At 27.3% G+C, this 19,813-nt stretch overlaps 5 protein-coding genes across 6 annotated transcripts; 3 read left to right on the top strand and 2 right to left on the bottom strand.

Annotated features, from left to right (window-relative positions):
- The first annotated feature begins 2,798 nt into the window (after nt 1–2,798).
- Nucleotides 2,799–8,024, top strand: LOC106788943 (probable Dol-P-Man:Man(7)GlcNAc(2)-PP-Dol alpha-1,6-mannosyltransferase). Its single transcript, XM_014752687.1, has 9 exons — nt 2,799–3,016; nt 3,097–3,293; nt 3,719–3,851; nt 3,954–4,127; nt 4,211–4,364; nt 4,715–4,859; nt 4,958–5,184; nt 5,257–5,505; nt 5,590–8,024. Exons 2-9 carry the CDS (start codon nt 3,168–3,170, stop codon nt 7,337–7,339), a joined length of 2,958 nt encoding a protein of 985 aa, XP_014608173.1. The 5' UTR covers nt 2,799–3,016; nt 3,097–3,167; the 3' UTR covers nt 7,340–8,024.
- A 90-nt stretch (nt 8,025–8,114) lies between these two features.
- LOC106788946 lies at nt 8,115–8,732 on the bottom strand. The gene is made up of 3 exons (XM_014752690.1): nt 8,625–8,732; nt 8,349–8,483; nt 8,115–8,264 (listed from the first exon to the last, which is right to left on the bottom strand). The coding sequence occupies exons 1-3, from the start codon at nt 8,649–8,651 to the stop codon at nt 8,130–8,132; spliced, it is 297 nt and encodes a 98-aa protein (XP_014608176.1). The 5' UTR covers nt 8,652–8,732; the 3' UTR covers nt 8,115–8,129.
- A 12-nt stretch (nt 8,733–8,744) lies between these two features.
- On the top strand, nt 8,745–10,684 carry LOC106788945 (exosome complex exonuclease RRP42-like). 2 transcript variants are annotated; one of them, XM_014752689.1, is made up of 7 exons: nt 8,745–8,827; nt 9,293–9,324; nt 9,420–9,616; nt 9,677–9,842; nt 9,933–10,127; nt 10,226–10,381; nt 10,518–10,649. In XM_014752689.1, exons 3-7 carry the CDS (start codon nt 9,486–9,488, stop codon nt 10,620–10,622), a joined length of 753 nt encoding a protein of 250 aa, XP_014608175.1. In that variant the 5' UTR covers nt 8,745–8,827; nt 9,293–9,324; nt 9,420–9,485; the 3' UTR covers nt 10,623–10,649. The 2 variants fall into 2 exon arrangements, with proteins under 2 accessions (XP_014608175.1, XP_014608174.1); XM_014752688.1 differs by lacking the exon at nt 8,745–8,827 and having other exon boundaries at nt 9,185–9,324; nt 10,518–10,684.
- Nucleotides 10,685–10,894: 210 nt separating this feature from the next.
- Nucleotides 10,895–13,068, top strand: LOC106788916 (phosphorylated adapter RNA export protein). The gene is made up of 4 exons (XM_014752630.1): nt 10,895–11,083; nt 11,421–12,027; nt 12,116–12,397; nt 12,507–13,068. The coding sequence occupies exons 1-4, from the start codon at nt 11,033–11,035 to the stop codon at nt 12,770–12,772; spliced, it is 1,206 nt and encodes a 401-aa protein (XP_014608116.1). The 5' UTR covers nt 10,895–11,032; the 3' UTR covers nt 12,773–13,068.
- Nucleotides 13,069–13,988: 920 nt separating this feature from the next.
- LOC106788938 lies at nt 13,989–19,803 on the bottom strand. Its single transcript, XM_014752682.1, has 15 exons — nt 19,213–19,803; nt 18,830–19,123; nt 18,501–18,766; nt 18,255–18,415; nt 17,993–18,159; nt 17,597–17,896; nt 17,329–17,521; nt 17,137–17,262; nt 16,487–17,059; nt 16,271–16,421; nt 15,628–16,183; nt 15,320–15,548; nt 14,651–15,209; nt 14,332–14,570; nt 13,989–14,264 (listed from the first exon to the last, which is right to left on the bottom strand). Exons 1-15 carry the CDS (start codon nt 19,650–19,652, stop codon nt 14,214–14,216), a joined length of 4,305 nt encoding a protein of 1,434 aa, XP_014608168.1. The 5' UTR covers nt 19,653–19,803; the 3' UTR covers nt 13,989–14,213.
- Nucleotides 19,804–19,813: the final 10 nt, after the last annotated feature.

The following is a 19,813-nucleotide window of genomic DNA, read 5'->3' as shown; positions in this document are numbered from 1 at the left end:
CACCACCGGTGCCGCGAAAAGAAAGTAGGAATATCAGCAAAGAGCCCTGATTGGCTGATCATTATTTCAGAAGTGAGTGACCAATTAGAAATTCCCAATAACCATATACAATAGAAATGCATTTCACGCACACAARCTTGCCTCGTTACACRTACGTAACTCGGCTTTCTTCATGACCACGCTAGTCAAGCCTGATATGATAATTTATTTATAAAATAAATAAAAAATTTATTCTATTTCTCTATTTTAGATGTACACGTTTCTTGTTAATATTTAAAATATAACAAAAAGATTAAAGACAATATGTACTAGAAACCTTATCACACCGCACAGAAAAACACAAATTTATTTATTTATTAATCAAAAATCAATTTTTTTCTTCTATTAGATGTACACGTTTCTTGATAATATTTAAAAAATAAGGAATAAGATAAAGAGAGTATACACTAAAAACCGCAGAGAAAAACACAATCGTATAGAAAAGAAACCTCGTTGCAGATATTTTTAAAACAATTGACATAAAGCACTATAGCCATCCTTAAAGAATTAAAATAAATTGAAACAAAATAATTGACATCTTTCATGCCAACTATTAAAGTATAAATTCCCATATTCTGTATCGATCTCTTGTTATTTTAATTCTTTAAGGATAGTTACAGTACTTTATGTCATTTGTTTTAAAAATATCTGCAACGTGGTTTCTTTTCTATAAGATTGTGTTTTTCTGTGCGATTTGATATAGTTATTAGTGTATGTTGTTTTTATCATCTTCGTTATTTGTTAACATACTTATACTTGTTTTGTTTATATTATACCAACGCAATCTTACTTTTTACTTTTTTTTAAGTTTTTCAAACATTGGGAGAATACAGCATGATTACATATATCTAACCTTATAATTATATTTACATTTTTATCTTCTTCATATTCATATTATTTCAATCTTGATATTTGTCGTGGTAGGTTTATCTCTTTTCTTTTGTAACATAAAGAAGAATAATATAAAAAGTATGAGAAAGGAAAACAGAGAGAGAGAGTGACGTCTTATACACATATCATACATATACATTTCGTTTGATACTTTACTAATACAATCTTACGATTTGCAGATTTGCAAATATTTGAAGATTTGGAAAAGCACAGCATCGATTAGGCTTTTTTATCGTTTTATGTATCAAGTACATACAAAAAGAAGAACTTGGAAAAGAAGAACTATTCTTTTCGATGAAAATTTCCCCCTCCGAAGTCACCACTGCACAGGAACGTTAAAACAAATTTACATTTATTTAAACAATTACATAAAAATTAAAAAAATGTAAAATCTGAACGTTATAATCTTAAATTTTATGGATTAGGTGGATTATTCGTTTTACACACATGCCCAACGTTCGGAAAGTCATATAAACAACTTTCAATAAAAGTAATTTTCTAGAGGACATTGACTCAGTCTAACAGAAGACTTCGAAGAAGACGGTGCTCCTAACATATATATCGATTTTTTAACAACAATAGACATTTCTACCAATTATTTAACAATTATTTTAATACTCTAATAAACTTTCTTTATATTTCAGATTGTTTAAACATATATGTACTAGTATAAGCATTACGTACTTATTAACATACTTTGAATAGAAAATAATTTGAATATATTTTTATTTTATGTTTTGCTTTTTTTAATTAGTTTTCTGTTAAGACTAAAAGTAATGTTCTTTAAAATCGTTCTCGGTTAAATAATCTTAGTTCCTTTAAATTTAATTTGGATGTGGACATCTTCAGGATGCACATCCCTCGTGGGTCTTCKGAAGCGGTTACCTCCTCGTGGTTAGACCCGGGCAATGGTAYTTTTCTTTCAGTATAATGTTTAACATATTTTATATGATATACATTCCACTGCAAGTAAAATCCAGCCAAAGATCGCTTACCATAAACATTATAATTGTAATTAGTTTCTTTTAACTTCTCGATTGATATCATATTCCTTTACTTTCTTTTTTCCTTGGTTCCTTTTATCCATTTAATTACTTTATAATGTTTTTTAATAACTTTTATATATTTACAGATACCAGAAGGAGTAGTCGAAAATTGTTTGAAATTTAAAAGAGATTGCATTCGATTCATTCATTGCATTTTTACAATCCTAGAATAACATTTTTTTTTGCAAGTTTCTTTTTTAAATCATAGCTGTAGTAGATAGATAGCAAACTATTTCTTTCTAAAGATCGTTAATAAGATATTACTGTATAAATCATTGATAATGTTGCTTACGAATTCGTAATATATTTTTTTAAATTTTACATATATATTATCAAACTTTAAAATATTARATATCTWTTATTCTACTTTGAATATTAAATAATTTATATTCATGATTTTATAAAATCTATTGATAGTATTGTTTCGTCATCGCATTAAATACATACTATCGTCCAATGGTGGTCCCAGTGGTAACAAAAATGATGYTGAATAGATATAAAAGGGGACTTGTGAGTTTCTATATTTCTAGTTACTTCTATATACTTCTAGTACACTTAAAGTTGGCATAGAACCGCAACAGCAGAAAAAAATGAAAAAATGAAAATATTTACCTATTGTTTATACATTATGAACGATTAACTTATTTCTTTTCATTACCTTATATGTTGTTACTTTGGAAATCAATTTTAAATATACCCCCTGCAGGTATACCAACTTTACTTTCATTTTTTTCCAAGTATGCTTGCACCTTGAATTTGTGGTTGCGCATGTGTATAACATATCTCCCATTCATGACGTCGCCATTTCATAATTATTCAAAGTGCAATAATTAGTTCCAACTAATTAACGATAAATATAAAATATTTAATAAAATAAATGTTCATTTCTCAGACGGTAACATACCAACATAAACAAGAATCACTATACCTAGGAACAATATTATTCAACGCGTTGGCATTCTTGACATTTTCCACGGACTTGGATGTAATAGAAAATGTTAGAAGTAACGGAGCAGACGACGAAGTGCCAGATAAATTTTGTAATATAAATTATCATCTTTTTTTCTTCTTTTTCTATTTTACCATACTACGATAAGAGTTCATTAAATATCTTTTGCAGATTTGATCATGAACAAGAAAGGAATCGTTCAATCTCATTGGAATTAATTGTAAATGTAGAACTACGATATCATGGATCATTTAATTATTCTAGTGGCAATGATACATTTATTGTACTGTCCATTTACCAAAGTCGAGGAAAGTTTTAATCTGCAAGCTACGCACGACTTATTGTATCATGGCTTTAATTTATCCGAGGTAATTAATATTGATTTTCCATTATTCTGGTATTAAAAAAACTCTTTTTAAATATCCAAAAATTTGTAGTTAATTTCGACGAGAGACTATTTATCTTAGTTGACAGGTTGTCGAACACGGACGAATCGATATTACGCAAAAGCTACGGTATTATATTTAGCACGAGATGCGCGTATTTATAATCTTATAATCAGCTGACCTACCGTTGCATTTATGCACCTGTTATTCGAGATGTAGATGCATATATATATACACATACCTCTTTTATTTTATATAAATATAATAATAATAATTTAATCATATATAAATATATTGATAATATTAATAATTTGTTTTTCCTAAATCTTAGAGGGATTTTTCTTATTTATTTGATTTCTATTTATAAATTATTTTATTATAAATTAATAAAACTTTTACTTTAATAGTATGATCATCATGAATTTCCTGGAGTTGTACCACGTACTTTTCTTGGACCTATTGCAATATCCAGTCTTGCTTATCCCTTTGTGGCAGCGATTAAATATTTTAATATTAATAAATTTCTTGCACAATACGTAGGTAAGTTATTTTCTCAGGAATGATCATTTAAAGATTTCAAATGAGCTTTTTTATTTTTGATATATTAATTAAGAGACAATATCTTTTTTTAATTTCTTGCAGTAAGAGCTACTTTGGGTTTGTTAGTAATAGGTGCATTGAAACTCTATAGAAATGCATTAGAAAATGTCTTTGGTACTAAATTCACCAATTGGTTTGTGGCTATTACGGTAACACAATACCATTTCATGTATTATCTTAGCAGACCTTTGCCAAATATAATGGCCATGCCTCTAGGTAATTATATTATTAATTTAAGTTATTAAATAATATCATTAAAAAGGATTAAACTATTGGATTTTAATAAAGTAAATTTGTAGTATTGCTGGCATTATACGGATGGTTAAAACAAAATCATGTAACATTTATTTGGTCGTCGGCAGCAGCCATAATCATATTCAGAGCAGAACTTTCAATACTTTTGGGACTATTCCTTTTATATGATATAGCCAACCAGAAACTTTCTGTTCCAAGGTATTTACATATTATATTGCGGACCATTGATACCTAGTATGGCTGTAACATTACATACAGAAGTGATTAGAATCATCAAGGGATCTTCTGCAAAACTGCACAGATTTGTAAGCTTTGTTTGCGTATAAAATTTATTATCTACGAAGTACTTGCTTTTGTTCAGGAATAATACCAAAAAAATAAAAAATAGAACTATCCGACATGCTTTACTTTGAAAATCGATAAATACTTTATAAACTTAAAGTGAAAATGTTTTTGCCAAAATTTCTATCTCATCCTCTTACTTACTTTCTTTTTTTTTTCCATAAAATATCAATACTACAAAGACTAATAGAATGTTTCATTTTTAGATTACTCAAAATTGCTATACCTGCTGGTATATTATTCCTAGCGCTTACTGTTGGAATAGACACTATTTTTTGGAAACGTTTATTATGGCCGGAAGGAGAAGTATTTTATTTTAATACCATTCTCAATAAAAGCGGAGAATGGGGTGTATCCTTAAAATTTTTTATAAAACAACTCTATTTTTCTTTATAACCTTAAATTAATAACTAAAGTATAATTAATGTTGCCTTGACATATACAAATAGACTTCTCCATTTTTTTGGTACTTTTACTCAGCACTCCCACGCGGTTTAGCTGTTTCATATGTTTTAATTCCTCTGGGAATTATATGGGACGCGCGTGTACGTGCATTTACTGTACCTGCTGTAATATTTGTGGTACTATTTTCATTTTTACCACATAAGGAATTAAGATTTATAATATATGTCTTCCCCTTACTAAATGTTGCAACAGCAGCTGCATGTCACAGAATGTAAGTATTTTGATCGTTAATAATAAAATTATATTAACGATTTACTAACAACATTAATTGTATAATTAACAGATGGGAAAATAGAGGAAAATCGCCATGGAACGGAATACTGTCGCTAATTGTTGTCGGACATTTGGTTTTAAATACTATATTCTCTATGTTTCTCTTATGCGTAGCTAGTTGCAATTATCCAGGAGGTTTGGCTATCGCTAGATTGCATAGACTCGAACAAAACTCTACTGAATCAGTGTACGTACATATTGATAATTTAGCAGCGCAAACTGGAGTATCAAGATTTACCCAAACTAATTCATCTTGGATGTAAGTAATGAAATAATAATATCAAACTAACATATGATATTCTTAAAATATATCCTAATTATTAATGAAATAATAATCTTGCAGCTATTCAAAACGAGAAGACATAACTTTTACTGACCCAGAAATGTTACAATATTCGCATTTATTAATAGAAGCCAAAAGCAAATATTCACCTAATATAAAACCTTATTTAAAAACTCATGAAATTTTAGATTCGATCGATGGCTTTTCGCATATAACACTAAATTATAATATTTTACCACCAATTAGAATAAAAACAAAACCAACTATATTCATTATAAAGAGAAAAGCTAATATCAAATATGATCCAAATAAAGCTAAAGTTGCCAAGTATTCCACGGATAATTTATCTCAAAATAATACTACAATGTCAGATACAAATCCAAATGTAACGAATGATATTTTAGAAATTATGGAGCCGATACTCGACGACATCGTTGAATCTTTGGAAGAAATTGGAAAACCATTATCTTCGAATGAAAAATCTTTTATTAAAACTGAAATTGATTCTATCGAACAAAAAGAAATATTATCTGAAGATATATCGGATATATTACCAGATGAGAATAAACAACTTGTCGAAACATACGCAGATTCGTTAGATAATATTTCTAAAGATACGGATATAAGTCAAGAAAATGAATCTGAAATCATATCTGCAGTCAAAATTAATATAAAAGAAAACTCTGATATTACTTATCCAAAAATAGTAGAAAAGAGTGTTAATTATGAGAAAGTATCAACAACGACGACTAAATTAAAATCTAAAAGTGATGCCATAGGTGCTTCTGAAAATACCAGTGACATCAAAGAAACTGTAAAAAAGAGAATTCAAGAAAAAATTCTGATAAATAATGTTAAGAAAGAAATAACAAAGGAAAAAGAAAATGTAGACTCTGCGAATAAACTTAATATAAAGACTAAAAAATTAGTGAAAACGAAAGTGGAGTCAAAAATAAAACCAAAAATTTTAACGAAACAAGAAGTAAAGGAGAAACAACAAATTGTAAATCAAGGGAAAAATAAAGAAGTTACGATCAATGTGAAAGAGAGTATTAAAAACATTATAGATCAATTTAAAGAATTTGAAAAAGATTTTACGTATGAAGATTCCAATTCTCAACAGCAATGGACTCATTTAAATAATAATAAATATTCTAACGAAATAGATAAAACGATAGAAAACAAAGATACAGAACCATTAAATATTTATCCTGCACATAATCACAACTTAAAAATCGTTAAAGACGCTAAAGAAAGTTTAAAAGAAATAATAGATCAATTTAAACATCTTAAAAATGAGTTAATTTCTGAAGAGGATGATAAATTTGACGAAATAGCTGGTAAATATATGGATAGGCCAATATCAGAAACGTTAATGGACTTTAGTGAAGCTTTGAAAAATTTAATTCAACATAGAAAGAAAACTAAAACGATCCCTGCTACTTTAAGTTTAGAAAATAAAAAATCAATTCAGACCCGAACTAATATACCAGAAACAACCCCGCAACCAGACATAAATACTATAAAAAAAGTAAGTCTTAACCAAATCACAGAAAAAGATAAAAAGCAGCCCAAAGATGAAAGAATAAAATTGAAAGCACATCAAGATGCAGCAATAGATATTTCAACAATAAGCAACTCTAGGATAAACTTAAATTTAAATAAAATTTCTAACAAAAATGATCATGCTGTAAACATCGACAGAGAGTCTACTGTACTTTCTCCAAAGTCTATCATAGCTATCGATATTAGTCAAGAGCAAATCTCTAAAAAAGATACAAGTAAAACAAATAATGAAAAAAGTAGTTGAAGAAGTTGAACCTTATGTCACAAATCATCTTCTTTAAAACAAGAAATATCTTAAGAATAATGTAAATATGTTTCCTGTGATATGAAAAAACTTGTATGTTTTAGTTGATATTTCTGCTTTACCAATATGGACGATCATTCATCGTTTACCCCTTAAATCCATAAACGATAAATTACAACATATCCTAATGTATTAATAAATGCCAAAATCGTTACGGATAAATTAAAATCTGCTTCAATTTGCATAAATTTTGTTAGAAGAACGAGCTGTACAATAAAACTATTATGTCAGACTGTTTATGGTACAAACATTTTATCCAATTACTCTATCAAACTCTTATGCTATTAACTTTAAATTGCAACAAATGAAATTTTATAATTTTTTACTACTTGCATTTAAACGTTGTTTTTAAAATTTCTAGAAATCTTTTATCTGTTCTATATTGTTTATATAATTTAATTTAATGCATAAAAAACAAATAATATAATTATATATTCTAATACCATCCTCTGCTCTTACTAATTGATATTAATATACAATTATATCCATATTGGTATTCGCAGAACAACCATGTGCCTTAAAAATTTCTTCCGAAGATCATACGATACTAAATCTAAGAAAATAACTATATCCATGTAATATATATTGTGTATTAATGTTTTTCAGCAGTAAAAAGTTTAATAATGTAATTCGTCTATTTTATTAGCTACGTAACATTCAAACGTATTACTTTAACAAATATTCAGGTAACTTATTTATATGTTAATATTTAATATTACCAAAAACGAATTTATGTATTTTTAATGAGTTCACATATTGTCCGAATACTTTCAATAGTTTCAAATAAAACTAAACCTAATGTTAAATTAAATAAAATCTTATCACGTAAACCAGCTTTTAAGAATACAGGAACTCCATCATTGCGCTGTAAAGTAAAATGCTTTTGTAAGAGTTTATGAAGAAACATTAGTAAGAGAGTATTAAAAGATTATAAATGAAAATAATATACCTGCATTCTCGCCTGTTTTAACTTAAATTTTTGAAAACTTTTTGTATTCTTTATCAAAGTAGAAGTAAGATATCTTGATGTAGAGAAATATTGATATCTTAAGACAGAAGTTTGTGAGGATTTTATCCATCTAGTCTAAATTAATTTGTTAATAATATTACTTATTTTAATGCAACTTAAAAGTATATTAAAAATGACGTAATCTAAAATACTATACATTTAATATTAATGTCATTTAAATTATGTCAAAGAAAAACAAAAACTAGATTAAAATACCTTAAAAATATTACTTAATAAGACCATTTTGCAATATTTCTGTAAATAAGTTTTCAAACAAATGAAATCTTCATCAACAATTATCGCTGCGCATGCATAAAACGCGGTATCTCTCTCTCTCTCTCTCTCTCTCTCTCTCTCATACGTACGGGCTCTCATTATTTTTTTTTATTTACCATTCATAAATTGAAGTCAATTGCCAGGTATGTATGATTATAAAAATATATATATACAAATAATATATTAATATAAATATTAAAAATTTATTTTCATATTTTAATATGTTAAAAAATATTAATAATAAAAAATTTTAAACTTTATTATTTATAACGTTTAATATATTTGTATATATATATAATAAATAATGTATATAATAAATTTATTAAATTATAACTTTAATAGTAAAAAGGATATTAAAATACATACAAAAATATTTATTCAAAAGTAGTACATTTTAAATATATATGAACCATCCTAAAGACATCATCACTATTTTCTTCCAAAGTAAAGGCATAGTACTCTAACCTCAATTGGAGATGCAAAATACAAATAAGTAAAATTTTTATAATTGTATATAAATATATATGTATATATACTATATATTGCATCTAAATTAAATATTATTTTAATCTAATCTATCAAAATGACTACAATTCCATTGAGTTTAGGAGAAAAAACGTTTATTCTTCATGGAGTAGATGTAAGTAAAAAATATATGTATGTTATTTATCATAAGGGAAAGAATTTATTTTTAAATTACAAAATTGACTAATATATTTTCCTTGAAAAATTTAGGCAGATCTTAGAAACGATGGAAGAAAAAGATGTGAATATCGAACATTTGAAATCGAAACTAATTTGATGGAACAAACACATGGTTCCTCGAGATTGCGAATAGGAAATACCGATATTCTTGTCAGCGTTAAAGTAGAAATAGATTCACCGTATATTGATCGACCAAATGAAGGAAAATTAGAATTCTTTGTAGATTGGTATGTGTGTTGTTTACATACGGTATTCATATAAATTTTATATATTATTTATTTTTCTAGTTCTGCAAATGCTACGCCAGAGTTTGAGGGTAAAGGTGGAGATGATTTGGCAACAGAAATAAGTAACATTTTATCTTTATCTTATCAGACACCGGCTGCATTTAATTTAAAAGATTTGTGTATTTTACCAAGTAAAAAATGTTGGAAAATGTTTGTTGATATTTTGGTAAGAAATATTTGCGTTTACGTATAAAAATATACATATAAATCTAATTAAATTCATGATACATTAAAAAACATTTGAATATGTCTGTAGATATTACAATGTGGTGGGAATCTTTTTGATGCTGTAGGTTTAGCTGTTAAAGCTGCTTTATACAATACAGAAATACCAAGGGTAACTGCTGCAACTTTCGATGGTGGAGAAGCCGAAGTACAAATATCGGATGATCCTTTTGATTGTATTAAATTAAATATTACTAACTACCCAATTATTGTCACTTTGTGTAAAGTAAGCCTACACAGATATTGCTAAAAATGAATGGAATCTAAATTAATAGTTATTATCTATCAGTAATGAGAAGAAATGTATATTATATTTTATTTTAGATAGGAGAAAATTGTGTAATAGATCCTACTTCAGAAGAAGAAATGTGTAGTCCAGTGAGTACAATTGTATCTATAATGCCAAATGGTAATATTACATCAATTGTCAAAATAGGATATGGCAGTATGCAGGATACGACATTATTTAAAATGCTCGAGGTATTTCTGACATGTTATATTAATATTTAAATGAGCGCAATATTATTTTTTTATGATATATTTTATAGTGAAGATAAATATTACATTCAAAAATATCAAATGTGTTTAATGAAAATTTGTTTATAACCATTTTCAGATGGGTAAAACTGTTGCGCTTAAATTAAATGATGAGCTTATGAGTGCATTAAAAAAGGAAGCAGAACTTGGACCAACGAGACCTATAGTTGGATTTCTTAGATAAAATATACAACATATTAATTTTTATATGCAAAATTATAATTAATAAAAAAAATACATAATTTTTTCTTTTATAACCTTTTATTCTTTTGAATTTAGAAATATTTTTTAGAAAATTATTATTATAATTGATATTGCGCGATTGAACGAGCATTCTTTTTAAAATACGTTGAGAACAATCTTGTTTTAGCAGAATTTTATTGGTTGAAAGCTAGAACATTCAACCAATCACCGTAAGGGTACTAGAGCAAAAGTTATTTTAGTCATAAGAATGAACAAAAGAACAAGCTCGGGTAGTATGTAAAGTAAAAAGAGTGTTTGAGGTGTTATGTTGTGCTAAAATAAGTGGAACAAATAAATCTCATTACAAATTTTTTCTTTCGTTAGAAAAGAGATCATTTTCCAAGTTAAAATATGGAAGCTGAGCCTGTAGACCTCGAAGATGGAGAAGTTGTTGATGAAGAGGTAAAAAATAAACTATCTTGCTTTTGATAAAAGCCTAACTTAACCTAGCATACAAAGTATACGATTAGAAATATTTTTTCATCATAAAATGATTCTTCTTGTTTTGTATTTAATAAATGATTACATTAATCTATTAATAATACGATATATTTTCAACAAGACTGTTACTTTTAACAAATTTATAAAAAATATTTCGAATTGTTATACTTTTTCAAGTATTTCAGATTTATAGATACAATATCTTTTAAAATAAACATCTCTCTATTTAAATTCAATAATAAAATTGCATTATAAAGATAAGTATACTGTTAATTAAATATTTTTGTTTTGTTTATAGCCAAGTGATGTCTTCGAAGGATATAATGTATTACAAAGGCCTCATATTGTACAAGCGAAGGAAGAGCAGGCGAAACTGGGATACAGTGATGAATCAGATGATACCGATGATACAGAAAGTGATTCGGATTCTGATTCAGCACATACTAGAAACAAAAAACCTAAGTTAAAAATAAAAAAAACAAAAAGCTTGTCTAATAATTGGGGACCAAATAACGATAAATACAAAGTATGGTGTACGCAGATTCAAGAAGAATCATTGACGGAAGACTTAGTCTCATGCGGTGTAACAAAGAAACTTTGTCAACGTAATGTTGAAAGTTATAATTTTACTCTTAGATTTCCATCTAATGCCAATGAATCTCATAACAATAATAGTTCAGATGATGAAAGATATTCTGGACAGAGATTAACCAATAAAAGAACTAATTCTGATAGACAAAATGTGAAACTTAGATTAGGAAAAAGGAGAAATTCAATGGAAGTTGAAAATCAGAAGGGATCTGTACGTATTATAGCAGATTTAAGTACAACTATAGATTCAACAGATTCAGAAGTCGCCACCGATATTACAAATAAACTTCGCGAAAAACAGGATTCTCTTATAAGTAATTTTAAATTTATATTCTTCAATAACTTTTTTTTTATAAAGCATAATGTATATCTTAAATATTTGATTACTTTTTTCTCTTATAGGCAAAATAGTGAGCATAATTGGAAAAGAAAAAGCAATAGACTTTTTTCAGAAGACCAAACAAATCGAAGAAGGCGGTGGTTTGTTAATAATGAACGGATCTCGTAGAAGAACTGCAGGTGGTGTATACTTGTGGCTTGTAAAAAATGACGAACATCTTCCACAAGAAAAAATCAGAGAAATATTTTATTTCAATAAGAAAAAGAATGCGGAAGAAAATAATAAAAATATAGAAGCCGATAAGAATAGAAAAAAAACACAGGAACTTATGAGAAGTCTTGAAAGTACGTTTTAAATTTAAGTATATAAAGAAGTTATCCATTTAATAATTTGTATATATGTATATTTATAATTTAATATAGTTTAGTAATTGTATATTTCATATATCTTTAGATGGTTCTGATAAGGATCTTCCAACTTTATTAACAAGAGCAGAACTTTCAACCAGACAGATTGCAGAAGAGGCAAGATTAAGACGCGGTGTAGGAATGGACAGAATGCCTTTAGACTCCGATCGTACAGTAACTAATCCTCCCCCTAGTCCCGTTACAGATGATCCAGATCACACTGAACATCACTCTGAATCAAGACAAGTTCAAGATTACACAGAAGATTTTCTTGACATTGGTATAGATGTGGACAGCATGGAAGTATTCTAAGTTTTTTCATTTTACTTAGTAATTCCTCTCATATATTAACATCAAAGGTACAATGCAGAATAACTGTAATTTAGGTTACAATATAACGCGTCTGTATGCAATGATATTGCATAATTTGCACATGTGCTCACCATATTCATAGATGACAATATTAGACTGATTTATAATATCGAAATAGTAAAGTTTTTATTTCCCGTCTAATAATTATTTATTATCCGAATTATATTATTTATGTAATAATATAATTTATAGCTTGTAAATATCTCCATGATGTGCTTATTATGATTATTATTATTATTGTTATTATTATTATTATTATGATTGTTATTATTATTATTGTTATTATTATTATTATTATTATTACTACTTTTACTACTACTGCTACTACTGCTACTATTTCTTTTTCCATTTTCTTACTAGAATTACATTTTACTCGCTTACATTTTTATATTCCAATCTAAAATGTCATGATTATGAATACAATGAGATGTGGTGATCTGAAATATGTAGCCGAAGTACGAAATAAACGGAGGATTTAAATATTTGCAAGATATACATTACATTAATTGATAAAACAATTTATACTGGATTTAGGACGATAAATAATATCCGTGTAAATAATGTTTTTAGAAATAAATCAAATAGATTATAATTTGTACTATGAACTAAAAATGATTAAATCTTGTACAAAACATTTTTGATCATCGCTTGATATAATTTTATTGTTATAAAACAATGATTTGGTAGTTATTATTTTGTATACTTAAGATATACTGATTCATAAAAATCCCTTTAGCAATACTATGATTATTCGTTTCGTACGTTAACAAAACTAATATATTTCTAGCGAAAGAAAGTGATAAAGTAATCTACTTTAATATTTTCATTTAACATTTTGTTTTTTAACAAAATAAATAAAAAAACATGAACAAAACTCTTAGAATTTTTAAAATGTTAAGAAACTTTATTTCATTAATTACAGGAATGTAATTAAGTTTTTATCGTAAATCAATTTTTTTTAAAATTGTATTATTATTCTTATTATTATTATTATTAGATATACATATGTGTGTATGTAATAGCAAGTTTTCTCCCATTATACAGTATCAGACATCTTATATGAAAACATTGAATAACCTTGTAAACAATATTTTGTATGTTGTAATTTAGTCCTATTTCTTAGTAACAGTTTTATATTTGTACTTATCTCGCGTATTTGTGTTTGGAAAAGAATGGAAGTATAATTAAATTTTTAAATAATTATACAAGAAAATAAAAATAAAGTCACATACATAATAATCATATTAAATAAACATTTTCTATAAATACAATACACTACAGTAATATAAATAATATTTTTTTTAAACCTTTTTACAATGATAAATATTTTATATATAGTTATGTATAAATATCACAATCCATGAATTTATTCGACTAATAATTATGCCATTTTTTCTAGCAAAGATAGCAATGTTTTGCTTCTTTCTTTCACCTAAAATAAGATAATATCAATATTTATGTAAGCTAAAGAAAAGAATAATAATTATCTATGTCTATACCTGTTCAATGGTACGATTACCCAATGTTTGGCTAATTTTCAGGAATGTACTCTCTGAATACTCCTCTTTAATACTTAAAAGAAGAATCATGTCTTCTTGTCGTGTCCACGGTCTATCATTAGCAAATTCCACTTCAAAATTTGTATCCAAGTCACAATCACTTGAAACATCCACTTTATCTGAACTTCTGCTGTTATTTATCAAGTCTTTCTCTGGACTAAGCGACCTTATACCATTTTCTGTAAAAATTATATTTTTGATTGATTACGTGCTCTTATACACGAATATATGGCTTAAAAATAAAATCAATGACACTTACTCATATCCTGTTCCATATTCTTATTCATAAACGTTTTATCTTTTTGAGATATTTCTTTGTCAGATATATTTTCAATCACAACGCATTTAGAGGAATATTCACTTTCCGAACACGAATTGTCGAAAGTATTTTGTTCCAGTCGTGTCTTTCGATCCACCTTCTTTTCACGTTTATTTATAGACTGTGGAGAGCATGCCTTTTTATTAGATGCCACTTCATCGGTGAATGTTACTTTTTTCAACGATTTTTTTGACTCTCCCGATTTGGGTGGAGATCTTGTACCTCTTTTCGGTCTCGATATGATCCTTTCATTATCATCATTCTCTTTCACAGGAGAATTCTTGGAAAGACATTGTTTCTGACACGACTCTTCAACACCAATATCAGCTTTTGAAGATTTTCTACGTTGCTTAGACACAACAGGTGCTGTAAATTTATCAGCCACTTTTAAAGACACTCTTGCAATATTTTCTAATTTCTCGTTATCCGCTCCTGGAAATGTTATCTTTGCAGGACGTAAACCTTCCGAAGTTTGAAGATATATTCTTCCATTGAGAAACTATAAAGAAAAGATATGTCTATAGTAAAATGTAATATAATAAAACGTAATATAATAAAATGTAACTATATAAGCGGGCATTTTTATTAATATATTGTAAATATATATACCCTTGTTCCACAAGATATACAATGTTCGCTAATATTTTTGTTAGTCGAGTCATCCGTATTATGACAATCACATTTACAATTATCTCCACCGTAGGGATCTTCCTGAGAAACTGATATCGGTAATTCTATGTTCTCGTATAACTCTGGAGCATCATCCGCATATACTTTATTTTTATCGTGAGGACCCAATGGACAAGTTAAATTTTCGAACATGTCTTCTGCAAATAAACTTTAAAACAGCGTAAAAAAATGCATTTCATTAAATAAGTTTATAATGAAAATTTAATACAAATGTTAAGAGTAATTACCTTTCCGGAGGTTTACCGCTAGGTAACGTCTGTAAAAATAGATCCATAACTAAAGGATGTCCTTTGAGAAGAGGAGTCATAACATTATGAACATTTTCTAACGTTATATTAGGATCAGATGAAAGTTGCGTAATTGCCTGCATTATTTTTGCAACCCGGGATGGTTGCTTGGTAAAATAAATTTGTATGACATTTAAAAATTCACTCATTTTTTGTAACATTATGTACTCTATCGATTTATCTATTAACGCAGCTTGATGTGGTTTCAAAAATAATAGTAAATCCGAACACAATTCTGGGAAACCTCGTAATTTATCGTAAATGTTTTTATATAAATTTATGGCTAATGTATCTCTGGTTATCTTATTTTTCTCTATCATTTCTTGCATTTCAGAGGATTCAGAACTTTTTGAAAGAGATAATTCATGTTCCAATTCGTCGAGATTTTCAATTTTGTCATCATAATCTAAAATTATTTTAATCACGGTTCGTAAAAGTTCTAAATTGTTAGATTCCAATGTCGTGTGTAATTTCTGAAGATATGATACTGCGAATTCTATATGAAAACAGAAAAGAAAATAATAAATTTTTAATCTTTTCTATAATATAGTTCACAAAGTAATATTATTATACTTTAACATACTTTCTTCTTTTTCTCCTTTATTCAAAATATTTTCTGCTTCCAATAATCTTTTTATATTTTCTAATTCTCTAGCCTGTTTAGCCTTTTTCCTATTATCCTTTTTAATAGTAGTGCTCGCTAACATAAGTTCTGCAATTTCATCCTCATTGTCCTGCAATTGATGATTATGTATATAATTTATTTTTTATTTTAAATAATAAATTGTATGTAACTTACAACTTTCGTCAATGTAGAAGAAGTCTTCAAATTTGTGTCTGCGTCTCCCTTTCCTCGAGATTTCGCGTTACCGTAATTGGATACATTTTTGGATCCTAATCCTTGAGCCATTAATTTCATATTTTGTGCACTCTTCGTTTTGGCTAAACGTGGAGTTGTTTTTCTTATTTGTGGAGATTGCAATAATACTTCGCTTGATTTTTTTGTTACTCTTGTAGTTTTGATTTCTACATTTGATGAATCAATTGATTCATTTTGTTCTTCTTCTTTATTTGCAATTGTAGGATTGCCTGTATTTTCTGTACTTTTATTTAATAATTTTGATCCCATAATACGAAAATTACTATTTCCTTGAGTATTTAATACATTATCTGTTGTTATATTATTTGACAAAGGTTTTAAATTTGGCATTATTTTAGGCAAAACGTTTACGACTGGATTTCGTAGTGGATGATTTCTCGAAACACAAGGATATATATTAAAATTCTCATGAATTAAACTTTTTATCGTAGACTTATCGTTAAATGAATTCGATTTGTTAGTATGTTTCAATAAATCCATGTTTACATTAGCCTAGAAAACATCATCAAATTGATTTAATTCGTGCTTATATTTTTTACTAAATGTATTAACATTTTGTATTTATTTACATTGATAACATAATTCTGCCATTTTTCAGGTAAAAGATGTAGTGGCTGATGCATCGGTGCTTTGAGATCACATTCTAATGTTATGTAATGTATTATTTTAGGAGCTTTACCCTTTTCAAAATAATACTGTAATAAAATTCTATTAAAAGCATTGTTTATAAATAAAAAAATAGATAAACTGAAATATATTACCTTTATTGGATTTGAATCTTTAGCAGAACGGCGTTTTTGAATATAGAAAAATATTTTTGTTGATTCTCTAACAGGTACTAAATATTCAGCAATAAGTTGAGCTACATCAAATAGTTGAAACTTTTCACTCTTAAATTTCGTCTTTAGAGATGTCACGAACGGGAAGAATTGTTCAAGACCTAATGCGATTAAACTAAAATAAAAATATTAATTAGGATAATACAATGTATGAACATAATTTTTAAAAATATTTTTTTAAATGTCTAACCTTTCTTCAGGTTTTGTTAAATGTAACTTCGTATTCTTAGTTAATTCATTTTTAAAAGGTCTATCTGGTAAAAGTTGCGGATACATCAAAGCTTTACTTTCGACGAATAATTTGATTAAATCGGGATTAAATTTATTTCTTAAGTGCACTTTTTTCATGTTATTTTCATCTTCTACATATTTTTTAAATTTTTCTTGAAATTCTGCATCACAAAATTTTTTTTCCCAATCGGAAACTAATTTCAAAGCGTCAGTTATATTTTCTACGTTAAATGCAGAATTTGAACTGGTAATTAAGTATCTAAAAAAAATAAATAATATAGCTAATAAAATATTTCTCTGAAAATCTAATATCTCTGTATTAATTTTAGTATCTTGCATTTATCTTCCTATATACCTTACACTAATTAAATTGTCTTTACATGGTTTTGAAAGATCATGTAACTTCGGATGCATGTATGTCATAGCAAAATGTTGTGCCATTAGTTGAACGTGTTGTCGAAATTGAATAGCCAATAAATAGCGCTGTTCGTAGCTTACTAATATTGGAGGTTCGGAACAATTCTATTAAAAAAAAAAAAAAAAAATTTAATTAAGAGATCAATCAGCAATTCAAAAGTCAATTTTTTTTAAATTATAGCAGTATTATATCTTTTTACCAATGCATTATGTTCAACGGGTGTGTCTAAATTATCTAATTTCTTTTTCTTAGGCACATGTTCCTCTTGTTGGAGAGATGTATTTTTAAAATCAAACAAATCATATAATTCCTTTAAAGTAATTTTCACATCTTTGTCGGCTCTTAATTCTTCTTTATCCACTGAAAATATATAAACGTTAGTAATATTACCTATTTCATATTAATTAAATGTATTATTAACGTTCTTTTATTTCTAGATACTAACATAAGTCTGTCTCTTCATCTTCTAAAATGTTATATTCAGGATCTATTTCTGGATCATCTTCTGCAATATGTTCTTGTTCCAAAGGTTGCATAAATTCTTTCAAAAAATTACTCCAATCTTCATCATAATCAGACTCATACATATCTGTTGTAATGTCAGGTGGTACAAATGCTTGTTCAATTTGTTCCAATGGTGTTTTGCTCAAGCAATATTTAGAACGTGTTCTATGACCGATACTTTCTTCTTCTGTTCGTATGCAAGGTATGCTAGAAAATGTAGTATTTTTATAGTGGAAGATAACTAAAACTATAAAAATATTATTGTCTTACCTAGGAATCTTAAAAATCCCTTCCAAATCATATTGAATATTAGAAGATTCAAGTTGTTTTTCTAAAGCTAAGTCTAGCTGACATATTGGAGTAGATGGTTGCGATTCTAGATCACTATTGGCAAAATTTTCTATTTCTCTATCATCATCGCTTTGTTTATCTTGCTCTGGCTTATATTCCTCATCGGAAGAGTCTTCTGGAAATTCTTCATCTATTAATACTTGTAACGGTGGTTTCTTAACAGATCTACTTGTATTCCATATTATGTTAACTTGTTCTACAGCACCTAACTCTCTATTATAACATCAATTAAATTTATGTATATTACAATAAAATGTAGTTTATTAAAATAAAATATATTTTATGAAAATAGAGTGACATACTTTGCTTTAGCTCTAGTGAGTTTAGGTTCAAAAAGAACATCTTGGTTATTGTGTAAACGTTTCTGTACTACAGCCATTACTTGTTCATTGTTTGTAATAACACGTTTTAATATATTTTTAACACTTTTGGCAGTTAAATTAGTCTTGGCTGCTTTAGCATCGAGCTGTCTTTCAATTTCTTTTTCCATTTCATTAAGAACCGAAATTTCTTTGATTGATTCTCTTTTATGTTTAGTGGATGGATCATCATTATCGATCTCCGAAATATCTATTTGTAAGTCAGCAGTTTCGGAATCGGATGAATGATCGCTGTTTGTATAATCAAAGTCAAAATTAATTGAGAAAGATAAATTGCATTTTTTGAAAGCTTCGTTAGGATGAAACGAAGGAATTAATGAATTATCTTTTTCTTCTTTTGCACTTTTTTTTGTTGGATCCATTTTTTACTAAATGTGATTATATATATTCAGATTTTTAATAATTAAATACTCTTTTCATTACATTGTTCAGTGTATATTTATAGATTATGTTTTCTTTTCATTACTTCCATCAATACCATTTATAGGTTATGTTTTTAACCTAACAGTTGCCATCACGCTAT

The sequence above is a fragment of the Polistes canadensis genome, unplaced genomic scaffold (genome assembly GCF_001313835.1).
Source record: "Polistes canadensis isolate GaletaPanama2010 unplaced genomic scaffold, ASM131383v1 scaffold_157, whole genome shotgun sequence".
Lineage (NCBI taxonomy): Eukaryota > Metazoa > Arthropoda > Insecta > Hymenoptera > Vespidae > Polistes > Polistes canadensis.
The sequence above is the reverse complement of the archived record's forward strand: the minus strand, read 5'-3'. Positions and strand labels throughout refer to the sequence as shown.